This window comes from Callorhinus ursinus, unplaced genomic scaffold (genome assembly GCF_003265705.2).
Source record: "Callorhinus ursinus isolate GAN/ISIS: 27379988/994484 unplaced genomic scaffold, GSC_fseal_2.0 scaffold33, whole genome shotgun sequence".
NCBI lineage: Eukaryota > Metazoa > Chordata > Mammalia > Carnivora > Otariidae > Callorhinus > Callorhinus ursinus.
Genome location: NW_027397095.1, coordinates 15,021,114 through 15,037,236, shown reverse-complemented (window position 1 = coordinate 15,037,236; position 16,123 = coordinate 15,021,114). Strand labels below are relative to the sequence as shown.

Here is a 16,123-nt window from a genome sequence, read left to right as displayed (position 1 = left end):
CAGGCACTGCAGCCGCTGGGGCGGGAAAGGGGCACTGGGGCGGGAAAGGGGCACTGGGGTAGAACACGCCCCACACTTGGAGATATTTCGTTACGCCACCCCCATACACACACACACACACACACACACACACACACACAAACACACACACACACGAAAAATGAAGCAGCCCGATCTCCCCGAAGCAGCCTGCTCTCCCCTCCCGGATGCGGCTGCACCAGCAACATCAGCTGCGGGCGGAGCCCGAGCGCTTGCCACTTCCCCCCTCTTCCCTCGTGACCCTCGCCCCCCCTGCCGTCCTCCCTCCCCCGGCACACACCCTTCCTCGCCGGACACACCCTCCTCCTGGGGCCCTTCGCGAGCAGAGCCGGGGCTCTCCAGGGGAGGGAGCGGCCCCGCCGTGGGGCAGGACGCGGAGCGCGCGGGCGAGCCGCGGAGGGAAGGAGGGAACGAGGGAGGAGCCGCGGCCGGGAGGGAGGAGCCGCGGGAGCCGCGCCGCCGCCGAGCTGCGATGTGGCCGGTCGGCCGGCGGGTAAACAGAGGGAGCAGCCGCGGCCGTGGCCGCCCCGGCCCGGGGCAGTGAGTGCGCCCGCCGCGACCTGCCCGCCGCTGCCATGGCCGAAGTGCGCAAATTCACCAAGCGGCTCAGCAAGCCCGGCACTGCGGCCGAGCTCCGGCAGAGCGTGTCGGAGGCCGTGCGGGGCTCCGTGGTGCTGGTGAGTGACCGGGGCACCGGGCGCCCCGGGGGACGCGCTCCGGGCCGGAGCGACGGGGTGGCTTTCCGCGCGCGGGGCCGGGGCCGGGGACTGGAACTGCGCTGGCGGCGGCCGCCCGCTGCGCCCCGCGCTCTCTTTCTCCGCTTCAGTAAGTTTGCGCACCAGCCGCCGCCGGCCGGGGTCCGAGTCCCAGGCGCCCGCTGACAGCGCGGCGGCCGCCCTGCGGCGGCGGAGGCTTGCGCCCGGCGGGACGCGGACGGGCGTTCGGGGGCTCGGCCGGCCGCGCGGGAGGCGGGCGCTCGGAACCGGGCCCCCCGGGGGGGGGGCGCGGCGGGCATGAGCTGGGGAGCGGACCTCGCGCTGCCCTGGAGCCCGCACAAAGAGCCGGGGACCGGGGCGCGACGAGATCCCGATTCCCTCCTGCGGGCACCTGAGGCAGCCGCGGCGGAAGGATGCGATGAGCGTTTTTGCACACACACACTCGCGCGCGCGCGCGCGCGCACACACACACACACACACACACACACACACACACACACATTGTGTACACAAAAAAAGAACCCCACCCAAAAAGCCCCGGGCTCCCAAGCTCGGGCGGGCGGTGAGAACAGAGGAAGCAGAGCGACTTCCTCCCGCTACTGGGGAGAGGGTGGTGATGGGTGGCGAAGGGGTGCTGCTGCTGTGGCCGCGGAGGGAGGGAATTGCAAACAACGGGGTTCCGGGGCGAGTGCGCGCGCGGTCGGCCGCCACAGGGCGAGGGTGTCCCCGGGGACCCAGGAGCGCTCCAGAGGCGAGGAGATGGGGCCGTGTTTGGGGGATGATGGTGTGTGCCAGTCCAGGGACGGAGGACTGGGGAGGGGGCGGTAGAGCCCCACCGCTCACGGCCGGGGGTGCCTCCGAGGCGGCAGGGCTGGGGGATGGGGATTTGAAAGCGCGTTGACCCCCTGGAAGCTCTCCATCGCACCCTCAGCCTCCTCCGGATTGTCTGGCGCAGGAGCAAAGCGGACGGGTGCTAACGGGCACTCGCCCCTTCTGTTTTCAAGACACTCGTTGCCAGTTTCCTGGACTAGAGAGCAAACCCTAAATAAGCCATCAGACTGGTTAATTAGTGTTTTGTTACTTTGGGTTTTTGTTGTTCGTCCTCGTAGTCTCTCCCTCTACCTTACGGCGTCTCGTCTGCTGTGTTTTGAGTGTGGGCTCTTTTTGTTCCAACAACTTATCGTCGGAAGGGAACTTCACAGCTTTTCCTTGTAATTTTTCTGTTGATCTTGTAGAATCTGCGATAAAGCCAACATTAAAGGGAGGCCAGGGGCTTGATCCCAACAGCGGAGAAAGTTGACATTAGTGGGAGTTCTGGAGGAGGATCAAACGTAAAATGTGTACCTTTGAGATAAAGATCTGATCCCTAATAGCTACAACTGTGCAAAGCCAAGTGACTTTAAAGAAATCTCTATCGTGGCTGGACCCTTGAAAGTTTAATCCTGCTGTTGAGCAGATCTAAAACCAGACCTTTAATGTTGTTTTAAGGGACTTGGCTTATTGTGTGTCTCACTGATTTTAGAATGAGGTCCTGTTAGGGTCAGATGGGAACCTCGACTGTCATCACAGCCAGTTTAGAGAGGAAGGCAAGCTGTGTGCAGGGCATTTATACCGGGGCTCTCATCTTGGGTGACTGCTAACAAGTGATTCAATCTGCCTAGCTCAGGAAACGCTTTCCTAAATTTGGGAAGAAAAAAACCTTGCTTGAGCAGGGGTGGCTGGCCCTCTACTGCATGGTACAAAGGGAGCCTATGATGTGGACAGATGGTCTCGAGAGAAGAAATGGGCCTCGGCAAACCTCCACTGGGATCTGACCAGCATTTGACCTGCCACCCTCAGCAGCAAAACGTTAATATTAGCATTCTTGCCCAGGCTTTTAGGTTTCTTGGTTTGTTTTAAGATTTATCTATTTATTTTAGAGAGACCGAGAGAGAATGGCAGGGAAAGGCAGAGGGAGAAGGAGAGAGAGAGAGAGAGAATCTCCAGCAGATTTTTCCCACTGAGCGCGGCTCCATGAGTGAGCGTGGCGCGGGACTCGATCCCATGACCCTGAAATCACGACCTGAGCCGAAACCAAGAGTCGGGCGCCTAACAGACTGAGCCAGCCAGGCGCCCCAGGCTTTTAGGTTTTTAAAAGGATTTTGTGTGGCACAGGTGCAGCTGCCCTTTCCTGACCATTGGATCTGTGGCAAAGCTGGAAAAACTGTTAGTGGGAGCAGATTTTTCTGGGAGCTGCACCAGCCTGGTTTACTTGGGACTGAGTGCACAGATGTTTACCAGGCAAGGCACCGGAATGATATTTATTTACTACTCTGGTACGTGATCTACATTGAAATTTGGGGAATTGGGGGGGGCGCGGGGAACAGATTGTAGGAATCCAAACCAGTGAATGTCTATTGAGCCTTTCTGTCACGTTCAAGACACAATGTTAGGTGCCCTATAGTTATATGTGAATGTGGGTGCCATTTTCTTCATTTGTTTTTATTATTTCCAACCCGGGTTGGGTCTTTGTGTTTGTCAATAGGACACCTAGATTATTTGTACCTTGGCGAATGCTGTTTCTAAGCAGTTCAGTCAATGAAGAAATAAGGAAACAGCCTTAAATGGAGTGGATTCTCCTAACTGGCTCTTTCTTGGCTCCTGCTTTTCTGACACAAAGAGCCAGTCACCAATTAGTAAAGCCATGGGTGGCTGGAACGCAAGTGGACCCTGTTGCAGCTGCCGCTATAACTTCTGATTCTTTTCTGATTTAAGCCCCAAAGTGTTTATTAGGGACAGCTGAAGGAGGATTTACACTTGCTGCTATAAATCCACGACACCCGCATTAGGGCTTCAATATGGAGTCACAGGAATACCTCAGAGGTCTGTGGGTTCGGTTCCAGACCACCGCAGGCGAGTGACTATCACAATAAAGCGAGTCAAGTGAAATTTTTGCTTTCCCAGCGCATAGAAAAGTTACGTTTACACCATACTGTAGTCTGTTGAGTCTCAAAAACAGCGTAGATGCCTTAATTAAAAAATACTTCAGTGCTAAAAAATGTGAACCATCATCTGAGCGTTCGGTGAGTCATAATCACTGATCACAGATCACCGTAGCAAATGCAATAACCTTGAAAAGGTTTGAACTATTGCAAGGAGTAACCAAAATGACACAGATAGGAAGTGAGCAGGTGTTTTTGGAAAGATGGTGCCGATATGCAGTTTGCAACAAATCTTCGCTTTGTAAAACATGCAATTATCGGCAAAGCACGATGAATCGAAGTGGGATAAAAGAAGTTATGCCTGTATTCGTAGGATGTCACGAGGGAGCCATTCCCACGGCAGATCACGCTTTCCTCCGGTGTATCTCTTGCTAGAACTTGGAAAACCCTCCAGACTGAACAAATATACAGCAAATACGCAGTCTTTCCTGTTGAGATGGGGGCTTTGTCTTGTTTTGTTTTTTGGATTTTTAAGTTTTTTAAACTTTTTATTTTATTATTATTATTTTTACGGTTATACCCTTGTTGGCATGTTGCTACCATTGTTCAGTTTTGCTCAGTGTTTGAAGAACTCTGAGGGCCTGGGCTGTATAAAGCATGTGCGTGTATTCACACTTTCATTCAATTATTAGTACTTCCACGACCCTTTTCACTAAATAATGAAGCAGGCTGGGAGAGAGACCGGTTGCTGCATTTTCCTTGAAGTTTGGCATTTATATGAAGGTCAGTTTTAACTGAGGGAAAGGGATAATTATAGACTTAACCATTGGCCAAGATTTCCCAGGAGGGGCTTGAGGAGGAATATTATAACCTGAGAGTGTATGTGATTAAGAGAGAAGTGTTTACATATACACACATTTAAAATGCAGGGTTTTAACGGTGTTTTTGTTACAATTCAGGCAATAGCTATTTGTGCCGGGGGGGGGGGGTGAGGGGGTGGGGGGGACACAAAGTCATTTGGTAAACCTGTCGTGTTTTAGCTGCCCTTAAGGGGAGTCATTGTGTCGGCCTGGGAAAGTCACCTGGTAGGTGTTTTAAATACTGTTTGCCTGCTGCTGCTGAACTCACCCTCCATTCCTTGTGTGCGGAAGGATCTGGAAAGAGTTGCTAGATGTTCCGGGCTTTAGCCCCTCGAGGCAGGGTATTTCCTTGGCTGGCACCGGCTGGATGTCATCTAATAACCCTAGTAGAGAAAAACTCTCCAGAAGCCGGGAATGGCTGAAGAGTGGCCACAGCCGTTGACACCCCCAACCCACCGCGCACACAACTACCTTTGCTTGGAATGTGTGTTAGGTTCGCACGTAGGGAGGGCCTGGAAACGAATCCGCTGTCCTGCTCCCTCTTCCCAGGGGATTTTGTGGAAAGTACCATAACATAGGACCAAACAACTTAACACACGGAAATAAAGCTGGTTGGAATGGGCCTCTTGACCATGCGTTTCCGGTTCTCAGACCCAGCTAGGTTTTGGCTGAATGAGCTGCAGGACAGTTACCCACTTTGTTGGCGCCTAAACAAGAAGTAGGCTCCCTACTCCCGTGGGCTGCTCCAGGTTAGGGGGGCCCCAGGGCAAGCCACCCCTGGAGGATCTGTCCAGAAGCCCAGGGCAGACTTTGCTGTGAACCCTCTTCGAAGCACCAAATAGCAGAATTTGTCTTCTAAGACAAACGTGTGCAACAAATCTCTGGGTTGAATCTTTTTCCTCGTCTAATCCTTGTTAAGCCTCCTTTTTTAAACGTTTATTGCTTTGTTACATAGTAAATGCATGTTTGTTGTCGAAAAGGTAGAAAACCAGATGAGAATAATCATCTCATTACTATAAAATCCTAATGTATATAGGTCAAGACTCTTTGATCTCTGTGTGTGTATATCTATGAAAGCAGACGAAAAAATATCATACAAACTTTAAAATAATTTTTTCGCTTATTAATATCCTATGAACATTTGTTTCTTCACTTTAGTCGATATAAATCCACATAATCGTGTTTAATGATGGCCAGAAATTCCACTATGAGTGTACGGTAGGGAATCATACTTTATTGTGTGATAGTTTGGTAGTTTCTAGTTTTGTGGTGTTAGAGATGTGAGTTGTACTAGCTGCTAGACACCTGTGGCCATTTACCTTTACATGAACTTAAAAAATTGGCTCCTTTGCACTTGCCACCGTTCAAATACATGTGGTTTTGCGGCTGCCATATAGGACAGTGCAGACAGAGAACATTTCCATCATTGCTGAAAGTTCTTTTGGACAGCACTGGTATAGACATTAACGGATGAGCATCTTTGAGCAGGCGTTTTCAAACTTGCTAGACTGTCCCTTCAGGGGAAATTTCCAGCAATGGAATTGCTTGCTGCAACATTAGACACGTTTTTCGTATTAAAAAGCCCTCTGATGGGACGCCTGGGTGGCTCAGTCATTAAGTGTCTGCCTTCGGCTCAGGTCATGATCCCAGGGTCCTGGGATCGAGCCCCGCATCCGGCTCCCTGCTCGGTGGGGAGTCTGTTTCTCCCTCTCCCTCTGCCTGCCGCTCCCCCTGCTTGTGCTCTCTCTCTCTCTCTCTCTCTCTCTCTCTGTCAAATAAATAAATAAAATCTTAAAAAAAAAAAAAAAAACAACCCTCTGGGAACAAACCGGTAGTTGGTTCCCAGAGGGGTGGCAGGTTGGGGTGGGGGGTGAAATCAGTGAAGGGATCCAGAGGATACTTACTGTGATGAGCACGGAGTCATGTATAGAATTGTTGAATCACTGTATTGTACATGTGAAACTAATAGAACGCTGTATGTTAATTATGCTGGAATTTAAAAATAAATTAATTAAAAGGAAAAAAAATGTCCTCTGGAACACACTGTCAAATTGCTCTGCAGAAAGTTGTTGGCATTTACTGTTTCATCAGAATGGGCACATGTTCATTTCCCCTCTCCCATGCCAACATTGGTTATTAATATTTTTTAATCTTTGCAATCTGATAGGAGGTAGGTCAATGATACAGCACTGTTCCAATTTGCATTTCTTCAGTTCCTCTTGAGCAGTTTTTCATATGTTGATTTAGCCATTTGTATTTCTTCTTTGGGGCATTTGAGTGAATCTTCTTACAGACGTATTTCCTGGTTTGTAATTCTTGCAATAACGGTCTCAACCCCAAGACTGTTTCGATAAGTCTGGGGTGGGGCCAGGCATCCGTATTTTTTAAAAACTACCCAAGGTGATTCTGATGTGCCCAGAAATGCTGATCTAGACCACTGGCCTGCTCCAGGCAGGCATGCCCCCTGCACATACCCCTGACAAATGAAGACTTAGCTTCGCCTTAAACACGCCTTGCCTGTTGGGCGGGGTATGCTAGAAAAGGCTCTTGAGCTGAAATTGACTCCTTTAAGTTCTGCCACCGCCAGGCCTAGCTCTGCTGTTTGGAGCCACACAGAATATGTTTGCTTCCTCTTTCACATGACAACCCTTCAAACATTTGGAGACATCCACCATGTCATTTTTTTTTTTTTTTAGAGGGGCAGAGCGAGAGGGAGAGAGAGCATCTCAAGCAGGTTTCGCACCCAGCACAAGCCCGACAGAGGCTCGATCCCACGACTCCGAGATCAGGACCTGAGCCGAGATCAAGAGTCGGGCATTTAACCGACTGAGCCCCCCAGGTGCCCCAACACCATGCCATTTTTCACAAAAGCCGAAAAGACTTCATTTCTTTCCTCTCTTTCTCACATGACTTGGTTTCAAAATTCTTCACCATCATGGTCATCCTGTTTGGGCTCTTTTCCAAAATCTCAGTGTCCTACTTAGAACATGGGAGGCAAGAGCCCAGTCTCAGGAGTTAGACCTGGGCTTGAATCTGGCCTCGGTCACCTGCTTGCCTTGTGAACCAAGGCAAGTAACCAGATCTTATTTTCCTCATCTGTGAAATGGGAATAAATAGTACCTACCTTGTGTGGTTCTTAGGAAGATTAAAGAAGGTAGTGTATGGAAAGTGTCTGATGTATAAGTGATTCATAAAGGTTTAAAAAAAGAGAGAGCTGGTGCAACAAAGGTATTCTAGAAGGGTCTATCACAGATGGGGGAGGGGGCAATGTTTCTTGCCCTTTCTAGATATTGGCCAAGAAGTCTGGGGCTGTGTATTCATCTCTATGCCCAGTGCCTCACACAGTGCCTGGAATGCAGTGGGTACTCAGCGGAAGAAACACTGGCAGCAGTGTGTAGGATGGACAAGGTGTTGGGTGACTGGAGGCCAGGACACTAGTTAAAATATAGTTACATAGTTCCGGAGAGAGATAAGAAAGGCTTACCTGAGACAGTGAGAATGGAGATAAGGGGGAGGATGTAAGAAGTGTTTCAGTGATAGAATCAGCAGGATTTGGGGATTCTTGAAGGGGGAGGAGAAGGGGGAAGGAAGAAGTGGGCGGGAAGGAGGAGAGGAGGTGGAGTCAAGGTGGCACTGAGGTTTTTGAGCCTGGGTGAATCGGAGGCACAGCGTGTTTGGTGACAGGGGAAAGGAAAAGAAAATGAGCAACCTCATCCCGAGAGGGTTGTCAGGACGAAACCGGGTTTCAGCCAAGTCAGGCTTAATATGGAGAGAACATTCGAGGGAATGGCTGAGCATGTAGTGTTGTGTTCTGGCAAGAGGCTAGGGTTCCTTTTTTTTTTTTTTTTAATAGTTTTAAGTAAGCTCTAAACCCAACGTGGGGCTTGAACTCATAACCCTGACATCAAGAGTCACATGCTCTACCAACTGAGCCAGCCAGGCGCCCCAAGACTAGGGTTCTTGAGGGCAGAGAAGTGTTCCAAATAAGATCAGGAAGGAGAGGAAGGGTGGGGGGGAGGGCTGAGATGAGATTGTAGGCGAGATTAGCTGATTAAAGAGGTTTGCACCTTTGGGGGTGATTAGGGAAGTGGGAGGCAGGGCGCGGAGGAATGGTCTGGAGGCCAGCCCCAGACTTCCAGTTAGAACAGAGATGGGAAGTTAGGTCACCCCCTGGGCAGCTCCCCCTCCCAGGGTTTGAGCTGCGGAGAAGGGGGGCTGCATACGATGTTTCCTGCCCTGAAGGGACTCACAGGTCCGGAAGGGAGGTTAGATGTATGCAAATAACCCAAATGGAGAAGACAGAAGTTGGCAGAAGGCTAGCAATTCTGCCTTCTGTGTTCAGTTAGTGACATCATCTCTGCCTTCCCGCGCCCCCCCCCCGTTCTTTTTTTGTGATCCTTAACATTTTCAAGAGTTGGGTCCTTTACAGGTGCCAATGGTGTTAACCAAGCCTTTGCTAATGAACACTGTTCTATGGCATTTCCCACATTTATTTGACTACAGAGGACTTTTTTTTTTTAATGAGATCGGGGAAAGTAAGTGGTAATGTCTTAACGCTCAGATTCGTCTATAGTGTTACGTGTGTTAACTCACCTTGGCATTCCTTTACTTGACCTCCACGGACTGGAGGGAGGGCTTGCTACCTTCCCAAATCCTTAGTACTCCACCTCAGAGGAACCCCCCCCCCCCCGCCCCCTTGCTTGTTTGTGGTAATTCAGTTCCAAGGAGTCATTTACCTACCTGGGTGTTACTTTCTTCTGAGATACAGAATCATTAGTAAGGCATGTTGAAGAATTCTTAGTATTTTGTTGTTGTTGTTTTGTTTTGTTTTTAACACCGAAAGGAAGGCCAGAAACCACGGGAGGGAGAAGGAGCTAGAACTGTTTCTTTTTTCTGTAAATCCAGCGGTAATTTTATAATCCACATCTCTTTGGGATTTAGATCTCTTGGTTTCCTTTAGCTTCTGTCAGGAGTGCGGAGGGGGGGAGGGGGGCTCCTGGGTAACATTGGCGGGTGGCTTTATAGCCACCTAGAGATGCCTTTTTTTTTTATAAAGATTTTATTTATTTATTCATGAGAGACAGAGAGAGAGAGAGAGGCAGAGGGAGAAGCAGGCTCCCAAGGAGCAGGGAGACTGACACGGGACTCGATCCCAGGACTCCGGGATCGTGACCTGAGCCGAAGGCAGACGCTTAACCATCTGAGCCACCCAGGCGCCCTAGAGATGCCTTTTTGGTTCTTGCAGGGCCCCACCCTGGAGGCTCAGGGCAGTAACTGGGGCAAGTCTCCCTGAGCTCCCTAGCCTGGAAGCTGGAGCTTGGGAGAGCAACGTGATGACGAGTGGGATCTGGAAGGACACGGCCCAGGTTCAGAGTTCAGCTCGGCTACTTACTGGGTGACCTTGGGTCAGTTATTTAACCTTCTTGTGTCTTGATAACCCCTCCTTCGGGCTTGTTGAGAGGCTTAAAGGAGTCGTGGCTTGCGAGGCACTTACCCCGGGCCTTGGCACGTGGCTCTGCCAAGTGCTGTTGGCTCTCATGAATATTCTCAGGCTTTCTGGTGGGCAAGAAGTCTTTTGGGTATGTATCACAGGTCACCAGACAAAAGTAAACTGGCAGAAGGGAAGCATGCCCCCCTGGCTTTTTTAGTTCCTCGCTCCAAGTCATGCCTCCCCCCCCCAAGGTGAGCTACATGGCACAGCCAAGACTCATGCCCTTCCTGGAAGAAAAAACTGGCAGGTGTAAACTAGGGCTCTGGATCTTTGGCAATTATTGCCTTCAAACTAGTCCGATGAGTGAGTGGGAAGGCTGGTCCTCTAGTAGGGAGGAACACCCCGGCTGGTACCCGTGGAGAAGGCCCTCTGGTCTGGGGAGCTTGTGTGCGAGGCCTTTGGCAAAAGCACTGACCTTTTGCAATAGTCTGTTCAGAGCGGTTGATGCAAAAGGAGGGTTAGAGGGGAACGGAGCTCTGTATGGAAAAGGAGAACTCCAAAGTGCTTTCCTTTCCCTCTCAAAACTATTGCCATCCCTTTCACTCATTAGTCTTCACCTTAAAAAAAAAAAAGTGAATACTGAAATTCAAATTCAAGTGCCTTTTTAAAGATCTCTATTGGAAATACGTATTTTATTGGAAAACTCTTAAAGCCTAGATGTCTCCTAAGCAATGAGTGTGCGTTATATTCAGCTCTTCTGGTTTTGTGGTAGCGGGATAAGTTCTATTAGGAATAGTGCATACAGGTTTCCAGCACGGTCGATACGACGGAAAATATGGCAGCTGGTTCCAGCGACATGTGGGTCATCAGTTGTCCGCGCGCGACCTCGCACAATCAGGCCTAAATTTGCTATTAACGATTTCCTGCAGTTTTCTCCACCTTATTTTCGTAGCCCATTGAGTTTCTCGTTCCCAGGAAGTTGTATTTTTGCAGTTCCTGACAGCGTCCGTTGGATCGTATGTGTTTCAAGCCGCTGAGAAATGTTCGAGGCTATTCTGATACTTAAGAAGCAGCTTTCCCATCATGTCGCTTTCCTTCATGACTGAACTATTTTACCGGATGAGAGTTAACTAAGAAGTCAAGTGTTCTTCCAAGCCTCCGAGACAGAACATCTTTATGTGAAGTGTGTCAGGAGGCTGGGGACTGCATTTGTTGGAAATGGTTTTTAGACGATGAGACCTTGTATGTTTATAGCCCCAGGCTTACGAAGGGTTAAAAATGTTGTTAGACCTATGACCTGTCATGTTGTCACAGGTCACCATTGAACACGCACCACGTTGTTCCCACCCCTGTTGTGGGGAAATGGGGAAAGAGAGACGCAGGCTGTAGGCCGTCCATCTTTAAAAAATCACAGAACAGGTAATGGACTCCAGGCATGTTGTCTCCTTTGGTGTAATCAGGTAAAGGAGCCCTAGCTTCTGGCCTAGAGTCCCCAGTAAATCAGGTGGAGGAAGCTCTTTTCGTGTGGTTTTGGTGATGATCTCCTCCTCCTCCTCGGGAAGGCTTAGGTCTCTGAAGTGGGAAAATAGGAGGTGGGGACAAAAACCAAAAAAAAAAAAAAGACGGGTGGGGTTGTTATTGAGAAATGTGGGCAGGATCCGTATAGATTCTTCCTTGCCAAAGTAAGCCTAAGGATTTTGAGTTCCTTTCTTTGCTATTTGAATAACTATATGGAAAAAAAAAAAAGTCTCCGGATCACTGGCTCTGCAGAGGTACCTGGGATCATATTCACGGAACTGTTTTATGATTTGGGGGGGGGGGTGGGTTACTGCTGCCCAAAAATAACATCTGTATGCGTCTCCAGGCCTTTGATATTAGTAGCTTAGTTTTTGCACTTGACGAACAGCCAGCTTCCAGCCTTGCGCCTTGCAGGACCCGGTGTCAGTACTCACGGTGTGTGTAGAGAGTCGTGTGGGCATCACCAGTTTATTTTCCTAGCTTACCAGGGGCCTTGTGCTTCACTGCAGTAAATGGTTTCCTGGAGATCCGAAGGAGGGAATACCACCTGTGAGGTGCCTAACTTCCCACCAAGGAATAACTGCAGTCCAGGAGGCCACCGAGTCAACTGTTGCACGAATGGAACAACAGCATTATTTAAAAGCCCCTAGGGGCCAGGGGCACTCCCTCTGCCCAGCAGAGGGTCTCCATCGTGCTCTGTGCCTTGTGGAGCAAAGAAGGTTCTTCTGGCCGACCTGACCCCAGGGGATAGGGGCTTCTCCACTGCCGGGGGCCGCCATGACTGTCTGTAGAGGAATGTTGCTTCTGTCCGCCCATTGCAAATGAGCATTCGGGCAGAAGGCTTACCAGGAGAGCCAGAAGAGAATTCTGTAAGGCTCCTGACTTCAGTTCTGCGACGGAAGCCCGGCTTTCTCTCCCTGCCTCCCTTCCTTCCTCCTTCCTTCCTTCCCCCCTGTCTCTGGAGCTACTCTGATGTTCACTGCTGGCTCAGCACTGGCTCAGCACCGTCCCAGGCTCAGAGGCCAGCCTACGCCTAAGGTGACATCAGGGGACTCTGAATCCAAGGCTCAGGTCCTGGGCCTCAAAGCCCTATAGGTTGCTGGGTCTTCCCTGTATTTAAAAATCATTTCCGGTCACCAGGTTTTATCTGGTGTCCTCGTCTTGCCGCTCCCCCTCTATCTTACCCCCTGCCTTGGCTTTCCAGCCAGTTGCCCAGTTCCTCTAGAAGTGAGTTCCCGTCTTCTTGCTCATCCTGAGGAGGGCTGCCCCACCCTCGCTGGGACCATAAAGCCGCTTGAGCTTGGGGCGCCTGGGTGGCTCAGTTGGTTAAGCGTCTACCTTCGGCTGAGGTCGTGATCCCGGGGTCCTGGGATCGAGCCCCGCATCGGGCTCCCTGCTCCGCGGGGAGCCTGCTTCTCCCCCTGCCCCTCCCCCTGCTCATGCTCTCTCTATCGAATAAATAAATAAAATCTTTAAAAACAAAAAAACACCCCAGCTTGAGCTCAGCACGGTGGGATTAGTGGGCTGAAGGGGTGAGCGTCTGCTTAGAGAATTCGGGGGAGGCAGAGTGCCCAGGATGAGGAGGCCCAGCCAGTGGCCCTGCTGAGGGTTGGCCTAGACACATGGCCTTACTCATTTCCTATGGCTGCTCTGACAAATTGCCACAAATTTAGTGTCTCAAAACATTAATTTATTCTCACTGTCTGGAGGTCAGAAGTCCAAAATGGGTTTCACTAGGCTAACGCCAAGATATCAGTCAGAAGGTCCCACTTCCTCCAGAGGCTCTAGGGGAGAATCCATCACCTTGTCTTTTCCAGCTCCTAGAGGCTGGCCTGCATTCTTGGGCTCACGGCCCCTTCCTGCATCTTCCAGCCAACAATGGTTGGTCAAGTCTTCTTTATGTCACGTCACTCTGACACTGCTCCTGTCATCACACCCCCTTCTCTGATTCTGACCCTCCCGCCTTCCTCCTCAGAAGCGCCCTTATAGTTACACTGGTCCTGCCTGGATAAGCCCAGATAATTTCCCCAACTCAAAATCCTTAATCACATCTGCAAGAGTCCCCTTTGCCGCGTGAAGTAACATAGACACGGGTGCCAGGGATTAAGATGTCGGACCTCTGTGGAGACCATTCTTCCTACCACACAGGCATCACTGTGAGGTTGAGGTTGAGGAATGGTGGGTTCCCGGGGCGGGGTTCGCCTCCTGGCTACCTGACGTGGCGGAGGAGGACCAGGGATCCGACAGACTGGTAAACTGCTAGCCAGGTGTGGAAGTCTTCACAGAATTCAAACGAGGAAGCACAACCCCTTTTGAGATTTTTGGCTCAAAGAGCGCCATACAGGTCTGCAGTCTGCAATTTCAATTTGGATGTTTTCTTAAATTCTTCATAATTAAAAAAATTTTTCCCACACAAAACTCCCTCAGTTGGGAGTTCTTGTAAGTGGGTACTGCTCTCAGACTTGAGGTGTTTCAGGATACAAACTGGCCAGACACTTAGCAGGCACTTAGCCAGCTTAGGCCTATGGAATTTTCCACCCCCAGCTAAAGAAAAGAGTAGTGGTGTGTGTGTGTGTGTGTGTGTGTGTGTGAGCCCCCCCCCCCCCCCCCCCTCTCGTTCTCAACAACAACAAGAACGAAAACAGAAGCTGCATTAACCGTCTTCACTTTCTCCAGCTACATTTTTCCTTTCTTCCCCCCTCGGTAGGAAAACCATTCCAATTCTCCTTATCAGCGATCTCACTGAAAACATTCAGATGTTCTCAGTGGAATTAGCTTAAAAATGGTTTCTAATGTATTCATGTACTACCAATCTATACTAATCTATAAAAGATGGAAGAATTGTTAACCGGAGTCCTGTTTAAGTCTTCTGTAGAAATTGGTGTTTTCTCCAAATGATAGGCTCTTTCCCTTCAGCCTGGCTTATCTTATTTTATTCTGTTTTATTTCATATTATTTTCCTGATTTACTGCTTTCTGTTTCAGGGGTTTTTCCTTTTCTTCTGGCCCTCATCTGAACTTCGTGGCTTATGGGTAGTATGCATTCGATCAATGAGCTTCGTGACGGAGTTGATGCTTTAGAACTCTGGAACGTGTGGGACTGTGGTGTACACCAGAAGGAACTAGAAACCGAGTGTGTTGTTGGAGAGGGAGCTAGGGGGAGGGAGGGGGAGAGAGAGAGAGAGAGAGAGAGAGAGAGAGAGAGAGAGAGAGAGAGGTGTGCTGAGCTATGGAAGGTAACTGCCCTGGCTGAGAGAAAAGATACTTGCCTTCAGTGCGTGCCAAAATCTCAAGGGAAATGCTTTTGAATGGTTGCTTGAACCGAAGCAGAGAATCTATTTCCACTGGTTTCTTGTTAAAGGATTAAATCTACTTAGAGCAAGGTGGAGAGGATGGGGGAGGCAACACAGGGACTTAATCTGAGGAAAATAAGGATACAAAAAAGTTCAGACTGAAGGGAGGTTTGTTTGTTTGTTTGTTTGTTTCCATTATAACAGACCAGGAGACCAGACATTAAAATATTAACAATCTTGAATAAGGGTAGCAGTCTCTTTTTAGATTCAGACAGGAAGAACTCAAACCCTTCAGAAATTGTACCAGGTAAATGGAACGGTTTTCTCGGGGCCCACAGGGGTGAGTAGACATTGATTCAGGGGGTGGAGGCGTTGTACACTGTGAACTTGAATCATTCTGGAACCCCCATGAGTTAGTGAGGGAACATAGAGGACACTGGGGTGCAGGGCTCCGAGGTCGATGGGAGTCAGAGACTTGTGACCGCCGGAAACGTGTAGAGGCCAGATTTCTTTTGGGAGCCAAGGGTGGAGGGCCCGGTGAGCCGGGTCGGCCTGCCCTTACTTCCTCTGTCCTCAGGTGGAAGAAGAGTAAAAGGCGCCCCCGCCCTCCGTGCCAGACCCACATTTCTCAAGGCGGCAAACCCTCCTAGATGGGAATGGTATCGATGGCTGTCCCTTTGAGCCCTTGAGATTTTCTCTGAGACTGGGGTCCTCTTACTCAACTCTGCCCTCTCCCTACCACATTGCTTCCTTCCCCTTCCCACCTTCTACTGCCCTGTAACTGTTCTCCCCTCCCCGTGATTTTCCTCAAGTGTGGCTGTTGGTGGCTTTCACCTCTCTGCACTGCCACCTTCTGGGAGAATCTGTATATCAGGCTCCCTGGTCCAGCCCCAGCGCCGGAGGCCTCCCATAGCCCGCGCTTTGCTGCTCCCTTCCGCCATGCTCTGGGGAGCTTCGGTCTGTGGTGGGCACGCTCCCACTCTCCCTTTCTCTTTTTCTTACCTCTTCCTTACCCCTCTCCCCAGCGTTTGGCCACACAGTGTTCTCCAGGGGACAGAGCCATGTTTATTTTTTTTAACCTTTTCTTTAGCCAAGGATGGAAAATTCCAGAGGCCTGAGCTAGTGATGGCCGGGTGCCTTTTCTGGAAATCCAGTGGCCTGGATGCCAAGGAAATGTCGTGGAGCTACACATCTGGCAAGGTTGTCCCCTGAAATGTCCTGGCTTTGGATTTAGTTCCAACTAAAAGAAGTGGAGGTTCTCTTTGCAGAATTATGGAATAAGAATGAAGAGTTTAGGAAATGAGATAATTAACAACAACAAAAAAAAAGAAATGGTATAATTACAG

General features: G+C 50.1%; 1 protein-coding gene across 4 annotated transcripts in view; it reads left to right on the top strand.

Annotated features, from left to right (window-relative positions):
* Positions 1-436: 436 nt before the first annotated feature.
* The window catches only part of DOCK11 (dedicator of cytokinesis 11), a 182,776-nt gene continuing 167,089 nt past the window's right edge, over positions 437-16,123 (top strand). The window contains exon 1 of one of the 4 annotated variants that reach the window (XR_003204580.2): positions 437-716. Coding sequence is in view for 2 of the 4 variants with exons in the window: in XM_025852726.2 (XP_025708511.1) it covers positions 615-716 (102 nt within the window). In the remaining 2 variants the exon portion in view is untranslated. The remainder of the gene's footprint in view (positions 717-16,123) is intronic. The other 3 variants (XM_025852726.2, XM_025852727.2, XM_073879225.1) reach the window with 3 other exon arrangements.